Consider the following 14810-nt stretch of genomic DNA (forward strand, 5'->3'; position numbering starts at 1 on the left):
TTATTATCACAGTTTGTGAAAACGCTGATACTATTTTTTAAATGCATGAATATTGCTTAACCTAAAAGTGGCCTTAACTTGGGGTTTAAAAAGCTGTTAACCCAGAGTTAAGTAAGTGTGAAAAGCCTATATTCAGATGTTCAGAAAGGATTCACAATGTTCTGTTTTTTAAACAGGAAATGTTCGATACTGAACAACCTTCACGTTGTAGCAAATACAGCAACGTTGAATGGAAATAATATTAATGCTATTCAATATGCGCAAATGTAAATATTCATGTGCAATACTTATTATTGACCTGATGGGCCAAAACACAAATGTTATCAATTTAAAATAAGAGTGTGAGCATCCATGCTAGCTCATTTCTTTGGAAGCTTCTGTACTTGTGCATATGAAAAAAAAAAAAAATTATTTGAGTAAATGTTTACATGACACATATAGTGCACTGCAGTTCAAAAGAAAGAACACTTCATGGTTTAAAAATTTAATGATAATCTCTACTGAAAATAATGTCAAGTTCTCAATTAAATAAAACCAACAAAATGTGTTACAAGCTCTTACAACAAAAGACTAAGGGGAAAATATTCCAGAAGGTTTTAAGGCCTCTGCAATTTCAAATTTTAAAAAAATAAATTATATGAGATTCAACTCGATTTTTCAAGTCAGTTTAATATAATTTAATCCAATGTGAATATACTCAAAATTGAAGGCAGAAACTGAACTTAAGTTTTTAAGTTGAAATAAGGTGGAATAAATAAAAAAGTCCTATTCTGGAGTCTGGACTAAAGTTTTAAACATGAAATCAACAGATAAATCTATTTATTTGTCATTTTCTAAAACATTTTTTATTTATTTTAAATTAGTATATTATTAATTGATTTATTTATTCATTTTACTTTTATTTATTTATTATCATTATTATTATTTTTTACTTTTTGGCACTCTGTTCTCCATAAACCTGTAAAAATGATAAAAAATTGCAAATAAAGCATATTAAGAGTTATTGTCAATAAAAACAAAATCTATTAAAATATTTCTGTTTTTTGTTGCCAGTTGTTGCCTTGACAATAAACAGAAATAAGGAAAAAAAAATCTTATAAACTGAATAAATATTTAAATAGGAATAAAATGATTAACTGGAAATAAATTAAAACTAAAATGAAGTAAAACCTAAATAAAAATAAATTAAACCTAAATAAAAAAACTGAGACAATGACTCAAAATAAAATTTCACTAAAATGAACATGAAAACTAAAAATATAATAGTAAAAGCTATAATGATTAAAATAACAGATTATTGGAGTACATTTGACAATATTTCAGTTTTCTACTTCAAAATTGCAGTTCATTTTCAGTGTGTTTGTACTTATTTGTTTGAAAGTAAATCCGACACCAAACGTACAAGTTTGCATAGGGTTAGTAGGAAGGCAATGTTATCACAGTAGTGTCATGTCGACACAATGTTGAATTCTTGTGGCTGTAGTTTTTCATTTATTTGATCCTGCTGCAATGTTTTGCCCCATAGACTTCCACTGCATCACTGCACACACACTATTTTTTACAAATGATTTTCTAATGTAGAGCTTGAACACGGAACATTCCTTTATCACCGTTTCTTCCTGAAGGCCAACAACATGTAAAACTCTGACCCTTTACAAAAATATCACATGCCACACATATATACAATAATCATTTCATTCTTTCAGCATTATGAAACATGCATGTGTTTCAGCTAAAATATTTCTATGTGTCGTATACTCTGTATAAGACAATAGGGTGTTTATGACAGTTAGGTTAATTAATCATGTGACATAAGGGTTTGTTTGAAGATGAGACATAGCGCTGACATTTAACCCTCATGTTCTGTTGAGATTGGCTAACTAATAAGAATTTAAAAACTAACTCATTATTTCCTTACCAATTCTTTTGCTCTGTTCCTCTGCCTGATCATATCTGTTTTATTTTTTTTTTTAAATTTACTGTTTTACTTTTTTAGAAATCGTTTTTTTTTTTTGCCAGCGAAAGATAAAACTCTAATCTAATCTAATCTTTTAAAAAAGTAAAACTACACTTCTCCTCCACAAACTGCATGATTTGAAGTATCCAGTCACACAATTGGTGTTTGTCAAAGGTTTAAAACAAAACAATGTCATGCAGATGAAAATGAATAGCATTTATTCATGCTTAAGACCTGGGGTCTATGTGACTCTAAATTTAAGGTACATTTAAGGTGGATATCTGAAGTATGTTTATGATAAAATTAACTTTTATAATTAGTTTTCATTAGGAAACGAAATGAACTTTAACCCTATAACATTTCTCATGAAATGATCTTTAACCCTATAACATTTCTAAGGCCTCTAAATTATAAACATGATCAAAACTTTGTGGAAAAACCTGTTGTACAAAATCTACATGCCATTTGATGTATAGTTTTTACTTTTTAAAGGAGAACTCCGGCGCAAAATGAACCTTTGGTCTAATAAAACATCGGTACCTAGTCAATCGTTCTCTGAGATTTGTTTTCATGATAATCGAATGTAAAGAGTTTTATCTCTAAAAACTGTTTAGCATATAAGGCTCAAAATAGCCCCACACTAACACAGTAACATAATGAGGGTCTATACATGCAAAACGAAGCATTGAGAACTTTGTAAGTGTACAGACCGTTTAATAAGAAGTTACTTTATAAAGACAGTTCACTTCGTGTATACAGACAGGAGCCATCTTAGAAAATAGTCTCGATAAGTCGATCCTCGAACGCCGTTCATACAGTTCAGCCAGTGGCGCAAAAAGTGGGTATGCGCTATATGCGGCGCATAGGGGCGCAGCACAATGGGGGGCGCCAAAGCGATGGTAAAAAAAAAAAAAATTATATATTGGCTATATTGTATTTCTATATGTAGCTGCCGTTGTGCGTTTCTAAATCATTTCTGCATTCATTCAATGTTATATAAAATTTTAGAGGACTAACAGCCAGGCTAGAGTAGGCGCCCTCGTGGAGAAGGGGGGCAGGTAATATCGCGAGCGGGCGGGGGCGCCGTGAGCGCTGAGCGAGCAGGTACAAGTAGTGAGTTGTCGTCGAAAAAGATTGATAAAACAAAATGCTGTGGGGCTAAAAATAGAAAAAGAAAGAGAGAAAAGGAGATGGCATGTCAATTGATGCGACAGCAGCTAAATAACTGCATGCATTGCTGAAAGCCAACAGGTAGGATTTAAAATGTGACAGGCATGTAGGCTATATATCTCTGTGGCCATCGGGACTACCGGGAGATTCCCGCTGGGCCGACGTGCTTTTCAGCCAATACATTTCATCCTTTTTTAATTTATTTGTCTTAACGGCCCACATAACTCATACATCGGCGGCCCATTTGTTTGTTGTTTGTTTTTTGCTTAATTGGCGGCGCTGTACTGGTGTAATGCATTGGTCAAAAAAAGTCAGCTTTAGTTTTTTTTTCTGACACACTGGCCCATGAAACATGTCATTATGAGCTTATATCTTTCAAGTACAGAAATTAGTGCAAAACTAATTATGAAAGTTTCCTTTATTTTTCTGTGTATTTGTTTTACAATAGCCTTTATGGCTATTACTATCATGGGATTAATATTATAACTAGGGCCTATTATAATGTAGTAGTGTAATGTAGACAGACACTAACTAAAAGAGGTTCAAATTTTTCTTTGTTTAATTTGCACCCTGAATATGGGTTGGAGCTTTCAATTTTGAACTCTCAAAGTGCACCAGACTGCTGAATTTAACATTACAGAACACAAAATTTTCTTACGGGGGAGCATGCCCCCGAACCCCCCTACAGAAATAGAGGTACACCTACCACAGTTTTACCTAAAATCCTGTGAGAAACACTGGTATTGCTGTTACAGTGGAGCTTATAGTTTTCTTAGGGGGTTCATCAAGGTGGAGTAGCTATAGTTTAATTGTGTTAATAAACAACAATTTTGCACTTATTTTTTTCTGTTAGCTCTCATTTCTTCCTTTCTTACTACACAGCACACTTACATTACATTCATTTTTCCTTCTTTTTTTATTGGGGGGGGGGGGGGGGGGCGCTAAAATTGTTGCTGCATACCCCTCTGAAACTGGGTAGTTGCGCCACTGAGTTCAGCTCACTCAGCACGGCGTTCATGGTTTGACTTGTTGTGACTGTTTTCCAAAGATGGCTGCTGTTTGTATACACGAAGTGAACTGTCTTTATAAAGTACCTTCTTATTAAACGGTCTGTACACTTACAAAGTTCTCAATGCTTCGTTTTGTATATGGACCCTCATTATGTTACTGTGTTAGTGTGGGGCTATTTTGAGCCTTGTTAGTGGTATAAACTAGCGATTTCTTTTTACTTATTAAATGCCCCCAGTATTATACGCTAAACAGTTTTTAGAGATAAAACTCTTTACATTCGATTATCATGAAAACAAATCTCAGAGAACGGTTGACTAACGATGTTTTATTAGACCAAAGGTTCATTTTGCGCCGGAGTTCTCCTTTAAATCATTCCCTTCAGGTTGTGGTACATGTGTCTTTTTGCTGTGAAATCTCTACTGAAGGAAAACATTTTATTGTTAATAACATTTTATATTGTTAGTAATACTGTATTTCAAACACCTTTTTTTTTTTTTTTTTACAAAAATCATGTTAAAACATCAGGCTTTTATTTATCTCTCATTCATTATTGTATTGTATTACATACTTTGCTTCCACAATAAAAACAGAGCTTTGATCATAAAACTAAGCATTTAAATATAATCGTACATATTATTTGGAGATATAATCTAATTGACCTTATAAATACAGTATCAGCAACTGCACCAAATTGCATTTCTGCTCAGATTGGGCCAAAAACAAAATTGAGGTGTCTCCTCTTTCTCGATTTTTCTATATCATACTATATGAGTCATAAAAGCCTGATGTATCAAACATGATACTCAACAAAAATACAAATTCAATGTTTTTTCTTTATAAAATATTTTGTCTAAAGGTTCATTTCAAAAAGTCTCCCATTTCAAAAGATTGTATTTTTGCCTATTATATATTATGTCAGCCATTACAGAGTTCCCTATCAGTCGCTCACGTTCAGTGTAACATCTGACGTTCTCTCCTTCAGGGAACGAGGGTTACATTAGAAATTTAAATGACACTTTTTAAACGATTTAACGATCAACCTTTCAGACCCCAAACAAAATATGAGGGTTAAAATTGCACCGTCATGTGCAGTAATAATTATATGCCACAATGCAAGTTGGTTCTGTGATGGATTTTCATATGATGTCACAATTTCAACGTATGTGATGATGAACACTAACACAAGTTCCCTAATCAATATGATCAGGCAAAAAAAGATCAGTTCCATCAGAAACACATTTGCATACTTTTGCCGACACCGCCTCTTCCTGTTATTAAAATGCTTTGCGAAGAGGCGGAATGGGTGAGTGGCTTCCTGCGCGGTGTCCCGGGCCCTAGGCCACCGGATCCTCATTTCCTGGATCCCTAGTGCTGGCCATTCTGACCAATACCTTCTTCCTGAGGTGACTCTGAGCTGCCTCTCCCACAAGCCCCGACCGCGCCTCAGGAAGGAAGGAGCGCGTCGACTGGTCACTATCCGAGAGCAGTTCCGACAGGCTACTCAGGGAACTTACATCTGATTGGTCAAAAGAGAATTGTGGGAGGGGCAAACGACTAGGCAAAAGAGGTTGGTCCTGCACGTCAGGAAGATCCGGCGAGTCCCGTGGTAGAGCGGAGTCAAAGGATGGGGTCCGCCTCCTCAGAACCGTGCTGTGCTCCTGGCCGACCGCTTCGGTAGGCGGGTCGATGGAGATGCACGGAGGGCTCATTTTCTCCTTTTTGGGTGATGGTGAAATTGTCTGCTGTTGAAGTAGTAGTCCGTGCGTCGAGTGACGGCGAGGGATTTGGAGCTGAGATAGGAAGCCGTTATTCTCCATACTGTTGTGCTTCCGTAGACCATGAGCACTTGTGTCCGGTTGACGGGCCGTCCCACTGTGCAATGAGTCCTGAGACTGGGTGTCAGAACAGAAATGTGGGTTGTGGCTGCGTGCCCCACACCGAGAGGCTCTTCTTTGGGTGATGTTGGTGTTGAGTCGGGCCGAGTCGTCTGAATCCCGTAGCTCTGTTTGTGCATGTGTGTGCGTTACCGGCAGAGATTTGATGGAGTGCGTATGGCGCGCTGTGTTTCGGCAGGGGATGCTGCGCTGGCTGTACACATGTCTGTTTGTCTGTACGCTCGCTGTCCGGCTGCGGGGGCGAGCGGGGGCTGAGGCCTGGGGGGAACAGGGGGCAGATCCACCGGTGAGGGGCATCATGGGTACTTTGAGAAGGAGATTATCACTGGAGCAGGGCTTGCTCGGGATATGTAAGGTGTCTCTGGAGTCAAGGTTTGTGGAATCGAAGGAGTCACTCTTTATTGCTTGCTGCAGGTAAGAACAGATGTAAGGACAAACATTGCAAAAATATTCATCACACAACCATCTTGAATGCTTTGTAGTCATTTAATGTATTTATTTAATATATAATTTAATATTTAATTTGATACAAAATGTATATTTATATATGTGTGTGTGGTGATAATTTAGTCTCACATGACTGTTGATATAATTTAATATCATGCATTTAAGGTAATTGTTAGGGTGTTTGTTTGTTATTGTTGTGTTTTCTTCATTTTTAATATTTTTTGTACATATTTTGGAACTATTTAGTAACTTTTAATATATATATATATGCATGTTTAACATGTTTATTTTTACATTCTCTCTTTTTACATTTGTAATATTTTGTTGACCTCTTAACAGATCTTGTATCAATAACTACCTATAGATAACTATAGTAAATATAGATTTAATAAAAAGGAGCAGATCTTTTAAAATAACTATTTACATCTACTATAACAAACTTGTTACTAACTAAAAATGTTAACATGTTATTCATTTTGAAGATTTTTTGAATATATTTTGGAACTATTTAGTAACTTTAAATATATATATATAAGTTCTATTAAGGGAGATTATATATATATATATATATATATATATATATATATATATATCCCTTAATAGATCTTGTGTCAATTAAGTAACTATAGATTTGATAAAAAACGTATTTTAAAATAACTATTTACATCATCTAAAACAAACGTGTTACTAACTAAAAATGATAACATGTTCTTCATTTAATTTTTTTTTTTTTTGGGAACTATTAAAGTTACTTTATATTATATAAACATGTTTAACATGTTAAACACTATGATATAGTGAATGACTACATTTTTTATGTGGAAATTATCTGAATTGAGAGAGTTCGGGAACCTGATGAAGGTTGATGAACCAGGCCCACCCTGGCCCCAAGCACCCCACGTGGAGCCGGGCCTGCTACATATTCAATTAAATATTCATATATGTTCATTGATTCACATTAAAAAGTTATCAGAATTTCATCTTACTTTTTAGAAACATAAATAGCAGCATCTGCACCAAATTTCATTTTTTGTTTTCTCAGCTTGGGCCTCTGAATAAAACGGAGGTGTTTTTTGGAAGTAATGGAAGTAAAAACGCCAATGGAAGTAAAAGCGTCTGACACTTTATACAAAAGTTCACATGATTGAAATCTCAAATTTAGCATTTCGTTCGACAAAGAAAAAAAGTGTATTTTATCTAATAGACTAATTGATTTAATCTATTAAAAAGGGATGAGAGTTACTGTGGTACCTGTCTCTTTAGAGCTCTGAAGCCATTACTAGATCTGGCTCTTCGGTTTAGAGGGTGGAGAGCAGGAATGGAGGCCAGGCTCGTCTGAGATGCAGTTCCTGAAACCTGCATTACGGCACTATCTTCACAGGACTGGGTCCCGAGTGAGAGAGAGGAGCCTGAAAGCACACCAACAGCTTCAGTCATATTCTCTCTCTTTACGTGTGTCATAAAGAGTCAGGACTGGCTTAGTTTTGTCACCTGGTAGTGTAGAGTCCTGTCTGGAGAATCTATCATGAACGGACCCATATACAGGCTTAACAGGATACAGCATGTAACTGTCATTGGGTAAGGACAGCATCCGTGACATAGACGGCCTCCCAACTGTCAGGAAGTTGCCATAATTGGGGTCTTTGCCCTGCAAACACAACAAATCATTAAGATAAGAGCACTTTAACTGTAATGTTTTGCCATTTCTTAAAAACAGGCTTAATGACACTGCATATTCTTAAAAAAATATAAAAAATATTTATAAATACAATATATTATTGCATTATTTATATATACATAATAAAATAATATTTATATTATTTTAGTAAATCAAATCAAAATAGATTGCATGTTGATTCATTTTTATGTATGCCAGTAAACATCATCAGGGAAGAGATGCCACTGCAGGATGAAAGGTAAGTTACTTTTATTAAAGATTACAAAGGCACATGAATTAAAAAAATAAAGATGTGCACAGAAAAATCTTTTATCAAAAATACGGCAATATGTAATAAAATATAAGAATGGACAACTTTGATTTCATGGTGACTTTAATTTTTTTTTCAATTTTTTTTCATGGCAGTACACCATATTCACCTCTAAATTATGCAAGATTCACTTCTATAGAATTTGTATTCAGTGTCTAAGAATCCAATGCATGGAAGGCAGATTAGTGCCATGTAGAAGAAACAAAGAAAATAAGATGTAATAGAATGGAATAACCATGTATAGCCCAAATATCTGATATACAGTACATATATACATTATTTTGCATAAAGGCTATGTATTCCCTAGTTACTTAGAGTACTGTATTTTCAGGCATGTTTGTCAGGCATTTTCAAACATTACATGTTTTTATTTTTATATTATACTAAAATATAATATATTTAAAATGGTCATCTTAAACATATCTAAAATACCTTTATCATTACTCTAATTTAATAGAACTCACCTGTTCATGTGAGAGAGTCTCCATTTTAACAGCTGTACCTTCCGGCCCAATGACTCCGCCCATAGAGGCGGAGCTTTGTCTGCGACCACCCTTAAGCTCCTCCTTCAACTCCGCATCCATCTCTGCCTCCTCACGGGCATCTTTGTTACTTTCCTCTAAATGTTTCATGAGCACAGCGACCACAACATTGACCAGCACAAACTGTGCCACCAGCACAAATGTCACAAAGTACAGAGGTGACAAAAGCGGAAGGTAACTCAGACATTTGTCATTTTTACATTCCCGCAGAGTATCCTAGACACACACAGAAACAGAAATTGTGAGTTCTGCCAAGGTCAAAAAGTCCTTATGATGTTTTGTGTGTGGGCAACAAATAACCTGACAAGCTAACATTTAACATCGGCATTCTCTAATCAGGAATTTATAACATGCTGCATGAATATTTTTCATGGTTTGCAAAATACCTTCATGATTCCGTTCCAGTTGTCTCCCGTGGAAATGCGGAACAGAGTGAGGAATGCCATGCCGAAGTTCTGAAATGTAGCATGTCGGCTCAAACCCTCACATGGGCTCTCCTCAGTGCATTCTGATTTAAAAAAACATTCATTTTAATACTTCACCTCAAAAACGCATTTATTTGTTTTATGCAACGACATACACTACCATTCAAAGCATGGGCTCTGTAGGATTTTTGTATACTTTTGTATACTTTATATACTATACTTTTGTATTATTCATCCAAGGACAATTTAAATTAATTAAAAGTGACAGTACAGGCATTTATAATTTTAACTAAAGATTTAAAATGCAAGCTATTCTATTTAAATTTCAATTAATCATAAAAAACATAAAAAATCTAAAACAGCAAATTAGCATATTAGAATCATTTCTGAAGGATCATGTGACACTGAAGACTGGAGTAATGATGCCAAAAATTCAGCTTTGCCATCAGAGGAATAAATTACATTTTAAAATCTATTAAAATAGACAATACACTGTAAAAAAATATTGTTGGTTTAACTTAAAAATAAATAACCTGGTTGCCTTCAAATTTTAAGTTGAATGAACTGGAAAAAGTGAGTTAATACAATGAAGGAGATTGATTTAATCATCAGAAACTCAAAATAATAAGTTATCTGAACTAAACAAATTATTTAAGTTGATTTGACAAAAGAAAAAAATGCTGTTATTACAAATCTTGAAAATATTTTTTTTACAGTGTAGTTATTTACAGTACCACTATTTTGATCAAATAAACGCAGCTTTGGTAAGAACGAGAGACTTCTTTCAAAAACAGTTAAACATCTTATCAACCCCAAATTTTTGAACGGCAGTGTATGATAACAGGAAATGAAAGGTATACCGACCAAGTTTGCCAAAGAGTTCAACTCCCAGTGCCGCATAGATGAAGAACAGCAGCATAAAAAGCAGACCCAGATTACCAACCTAGAGAAGCAGAACATCACCAGAATAAAGCCGTGTATATATTCCATCTGGGGCCACATACAGTAAGGTACTGTATCTATGAAGTACTGTAGTTCCACTATAGAGGGAATGCATTGACGTCACTTTCCCCCGGAACAACCCCCCTCAGCCTGCGAAACTGCGAAAATGCGACTAAAACGAACAATTTTATCAATTTAAACGAACTGTTGGACTCAATATAGTGTTCCTTACATCTTACTAAAGATCCAGCGATCCATGGATATTGACATTTAGCCAGGAATCATGTTGCCTGACATTTATGTTTGCCGGATTTCGACACCGGGGAAATCAAAGGAATATATACCTAAACATAAAGCAAATTTGCCTGTGAACGCTTTACAAATACAATATAGGTAGGTCTAAATCTGGGTGATCACTTATATCAGTGTTATATATAGCCTATATACAGTATATCATCATATTGTCCAGCCCTGAAACTTTAGAGTTTTTTTTTTTTGGTCAGTGTTTATTAAAAAAAACATCCAATAATGTAGAATATGCAATGATAAATATTTAATTTATGAGTTGTTAATATATATAACAATACAAATAATATGGTCATGGTTTTACACCTAAATTCAGTATATTGACACAAAACGATAACTACAAATCCACCTTTCGTTGGCTGGAGTCCAATTGTTTCTGTGAATTGCAGCGATTCATTTGCTCTTTCTATAGCAGTCTGTAAAAATATACCTCAGATTTTTTGTGAAATCGAATTGTACAGTCAATCGCAAAGCTCTTTCCCACTTTATATGTGTTGTGTTTGTTTTTCGCGACATTCACGCTGAAAACAAATACAGCCGCTCAGTCTTTTTGCCACTCACTGAGTAACTGCAGGCACGCCGGCCAAAGGTGACATCACGCACATACCCTCTAAAAGATACACAAACACATGAACGCACTGACCTGCGGTAAAGCTTGAACTACTGTATCCAGAAGAGATCTCATTCCTGTGGCCATCTTCAACAGCTTCAACACTGAAAGGGAATTTTACTGTATATTACAATTCATTCCTATTTTAATCATCGAAATCTCTTTTTTACATTACTTGCCATATATCCTCACTGTCCTTAAACATCTGTAAGCACAATATAAAAAGAATACACTACCATTCAAAATGACTATTTAGGGTCTCTAAGTTGTTTTAATGCTTTTGAAAGTAGTCTCTTATGCTCACCAAGGCTGTATTAATTTGATCAAAAATACAATAAAACAGTCATTTTTAGTTTCAGCATCATTACCCTAGTCTTCAGCGTCACATGATCCTCCATAAATCATTGTAATATGGCGATTTGCTGCTCGAGAAACATTTCTTATTATCAATGTTGAAAACAGTTGGGCTGCTTACTATTCTTTTTTTTTGTGGAAATTTTAAAAACATTATAAATGTCTTTAATATCACTTTTAAAAGTTGAATGTGTCCTTGCTGAATACATTTATTAATTTAATTCCAAAAATATATATTATGGACCCCAAATTTTTGTATGGTAGTGCAAATTTCCCATTTGTATAAGAGGAGCAAGCTTCTTCTCGCTCTTGACACATCTAAGGCATTGCTTTATTTCTCATACGTCATGGCTGGCATGTGCGTGTCTTTGTGTATTTGTTACCTCTGGCGATGCGCAGCACTCTCATGATGCGTATGATAGTTGGGTTGATGGGTAGAGAGGCATTCAGGTCAATTTCCTCAAGTGTGATGCCCATGATGGAGAGAAGAACAATGGCCAAGTCTAACTGATTCCACCTAACAGAAGAAAGACAGAAACATTAATGAGATGAAGACAAGGTCCTGTGAAACCATTTTAATATTCTTGGAAAGTGTTAGAGACTGCCCGAGGAAAGGGCTTTCTTTAACACTGACATTTCAAGCTTAAAGCCCCACAGAACATCAATGACATTATGGAAGACAATATTAGCATCCAGTATTTTTGATTTATAAAAAGGAATTCATTTAGGGACTTTCTGAGCTCTTACACTGTGTCAACGTCACAGGATGTGTCTCATAAATATTCATGAGAAGACCTTGTCTCATTATTATTCATGACACCATGCGACCTTTCTCCATGATAGGCACTTAAAACAGTGAATTGATACTAAAGTGGAACATGGATCGCAAGTTTTTGCATTTGCATGACATTCTGACAGAGCGACAGGCTTTCAATCAATGACTGACACTTGAAATATTTTTGTGCAACTATCATCTCATAGTTTCACCACATCCGTCTTTACTTTAAATTCAGACTACTTATAACAATTCCTACACGTTGTCCCTTTAAGGATCATGTGAAACTGAAGACTGCATTAATAATGCTGAAAATCAGCTTTGTCATTAAAGGAATCAATTATATTTTAATATATAGGTACTTTAAATTGTAATAATATCCCACAACAGTAGTAGTTTTACTGTATTTTTGATAGAACAAACCCCACACTTTTGAACAGTAGAGCATATTACTGCACTCAGTTATAGCAGTTCTGAACTGCAACACGCTATTAAAGTGAAATTAAACTGACTGCAGCTGTTTTCTCTTCACTTCTGTTATGAGAACAGTCCCATGACTGAAGCAGTGAAAGATACTGCATCACTGCATTATGTCCTCAAGAGGGAGCCTTACCTCTCTTTGAAAAATCTCCTAAAGCCAAAGGCAACCAGTTTCAGCACAGCCTCGATCACAAAGACCAGCGTGAAGACATAGTTACAGTATTTCAGTCCTTCATCAAGATACTGAAAAGCACAGACATAAACAGTGACAATCAGACACCTGGAATATTAAACTCTGAAATACACATGAAATCAAAATCGACCATTTTATTGATATGATCCTGGTCTTGTAGTGAATAATTCTATTCTGTTATAAATATTTCATCAAAATGTAATAACTTGCTCTGCCTCTGAAACAACTTTCTTTTTCAGTTGGCATCTTTTATTTTTCAACCCTTCCCCTGGCCTGATGTCATTAGGTGTGTTCAACTTCATTCAGCGCTGCACAGACAGATTGGTTAGAAATAGATCCAAGCCGGTTAGAAATGTTGTCTGACTCGAGACAGGTTATGCCACTGTAGCGAGAGCAGACGGCTGACTCAGTCTGCGCAGCTTCTCCACAGCACCTGCACAAGCACACGCTGCTCCACGATTGGTCGGATTCTACAATGACATCGTGTTTATTCCGACACCTTCTCTACCGCTAATGTTCACAAATCCGTAAACTCTTTTTATGTAACCATAATGTAATATTTTGTGATGTTTATCAAAATAACACTGATAAAAATATATAGACATTATAATTATTATTTAAATAGTATAGGCTTATTTTGAACTGTATTCTTGTACAGACTTTATCGCAGATGAAGTGCAATATTTGTCAAATGCACAAACGTTTCAGACATTTTCATGAAGCAACAGAAACACTTTTTATATACTGCCTAACTTTTTTTTCACAAGCATTTTCACTGGCCACAATTTTGACATTTTTAAAGAGACAGTCAAAATCACAGCAACGAAGGCTATAGGCTGCTAGCAAATAATACATTCTTCAGAGTCTTGAAACTCATTTATTCCTCTAAGACAAGAGCTCTTCCCTGTCTGAAGTCAACAATCGATTCAATGGGGAAAAACTGCCACATAGATATTTTTAATATTATAGGTGGCGGTAAAACTCCTAAGCGGTGAGCAGCCGGTAACAAGAAGTAGACGAATGAGAACGTCCTCGTCTCAGTTCTCGCGCATGCGCCCATAAGGAAGTAATGGAATAGTGGAATAAAGTCGTTATTTATGTTTTTTTCGCACAAAAAGTAGTCTCGTCGCTTGATAAACTTATAATTGAGCCGCTGTAGGCACATGGAATATTTAAACCTTTTCTTTAATGACTTTATGGGCCGTCAAGAGCCAGTCCCTTAGGCAGTCTATGTAGGACTGATCCAGCTCTCAGATTCAATCAAAAATATCTTTATTTGTGTTCCGAAGATGAACGAAGGTCTTACGGGGTTGGAACAGCATGGGGGTGAGTAATTAATGACTTAATTTTCATTTTTGGGTGAACGAACCCTTTAACATAGTGCTCAAGCGGTGTGCGTGTAATGCACCAAACCTTGGGTTGTCTGTAGTGCTCCATTGACATTGTAAGGACATTAATGGCGATGATGATGGTGATGAAGAGGTCCAGATAATGACTAGTGCAGAGCGTGTGAATATAGAGGCGTGTTGGAGAGTAGTCTGCATAGTACGGTCTCTGCATGGCCTCTACAAGACAAAACACACACAGAGAACAATAGAGCACCTTCATTAGGGTGTATTCAGATCATTCAGGGACTACATACACACATTCATCTTGAATCACAGGATGCTGTGAACATCCAAGGCGAACATTTGATGGTAATAATGCAACATTTC

The 14810-nt window shown here is 35.7% G+C and overlaps 1 protein-coding gene across 1 annotated transcript in view; it reads right to left on the reverse strand.

Annotated features, from left to right (window-relative positions):
* Positions 1–4648: 4648 nt before the first annotated feature.
* The window catches only part of cacna1hb (calcium voltage-gated channel subunit alpha1 Hb), a 51274-nt gene continuing 41112 nt past the window's right edge, over positions 4649–14810 (reverse strand). Inside the window, exons 24-33 of the mRNA XM_089132525.1 lie at positions 14509–14660; positions 13036–13145; positions 12031–12164; positions 11327–11397; positions 10300–10378; positions 9397–9518; positions 8933–9226; positions 7972–8128; positions 7732–7889; positions 4649–6441 (exon numbers count right to left, since the gene is read on the reverse strand). Of these exons, the coding sequence (XP_088988651.1) occupies positions 5473–6441; positions 7732–7889; positions 7972–8128; positions 8933–9226; positions 9397–9518; positions 10300–10378; positions 11327–11397; positions 12031–12164; positions 13036–13145; positions 14509–14660 (2246 nt within the window). The 3' untranslated portion in view covers positions 4649–5472. The remainder of the gene's footprint in view (positions 6442–7731; positions 7890–7971; positions 8129–8932; positions 9227–9396; positions 9519–10299; positions 10379–11326; positions 11398–12030; positions 12165–13035; positions 13146–14508; positions 14661–14810) is intronic.

The sequence above is a fragment of the Pimephales promelas genome, chromosome 6 (assembly GCF_988280905.1).
Source record: "Pimephales promelas chromosome 6, fPimPro1.hap1.1, whole genome shotgun sequence".
In the NCBI taxonomy this organism is placed as follows: Eukaryota; Metazoa; Chordata; class Actinopteri; order Cypriniformes; family Leuciscidae; genus Pimephales; species Pimephales promelas.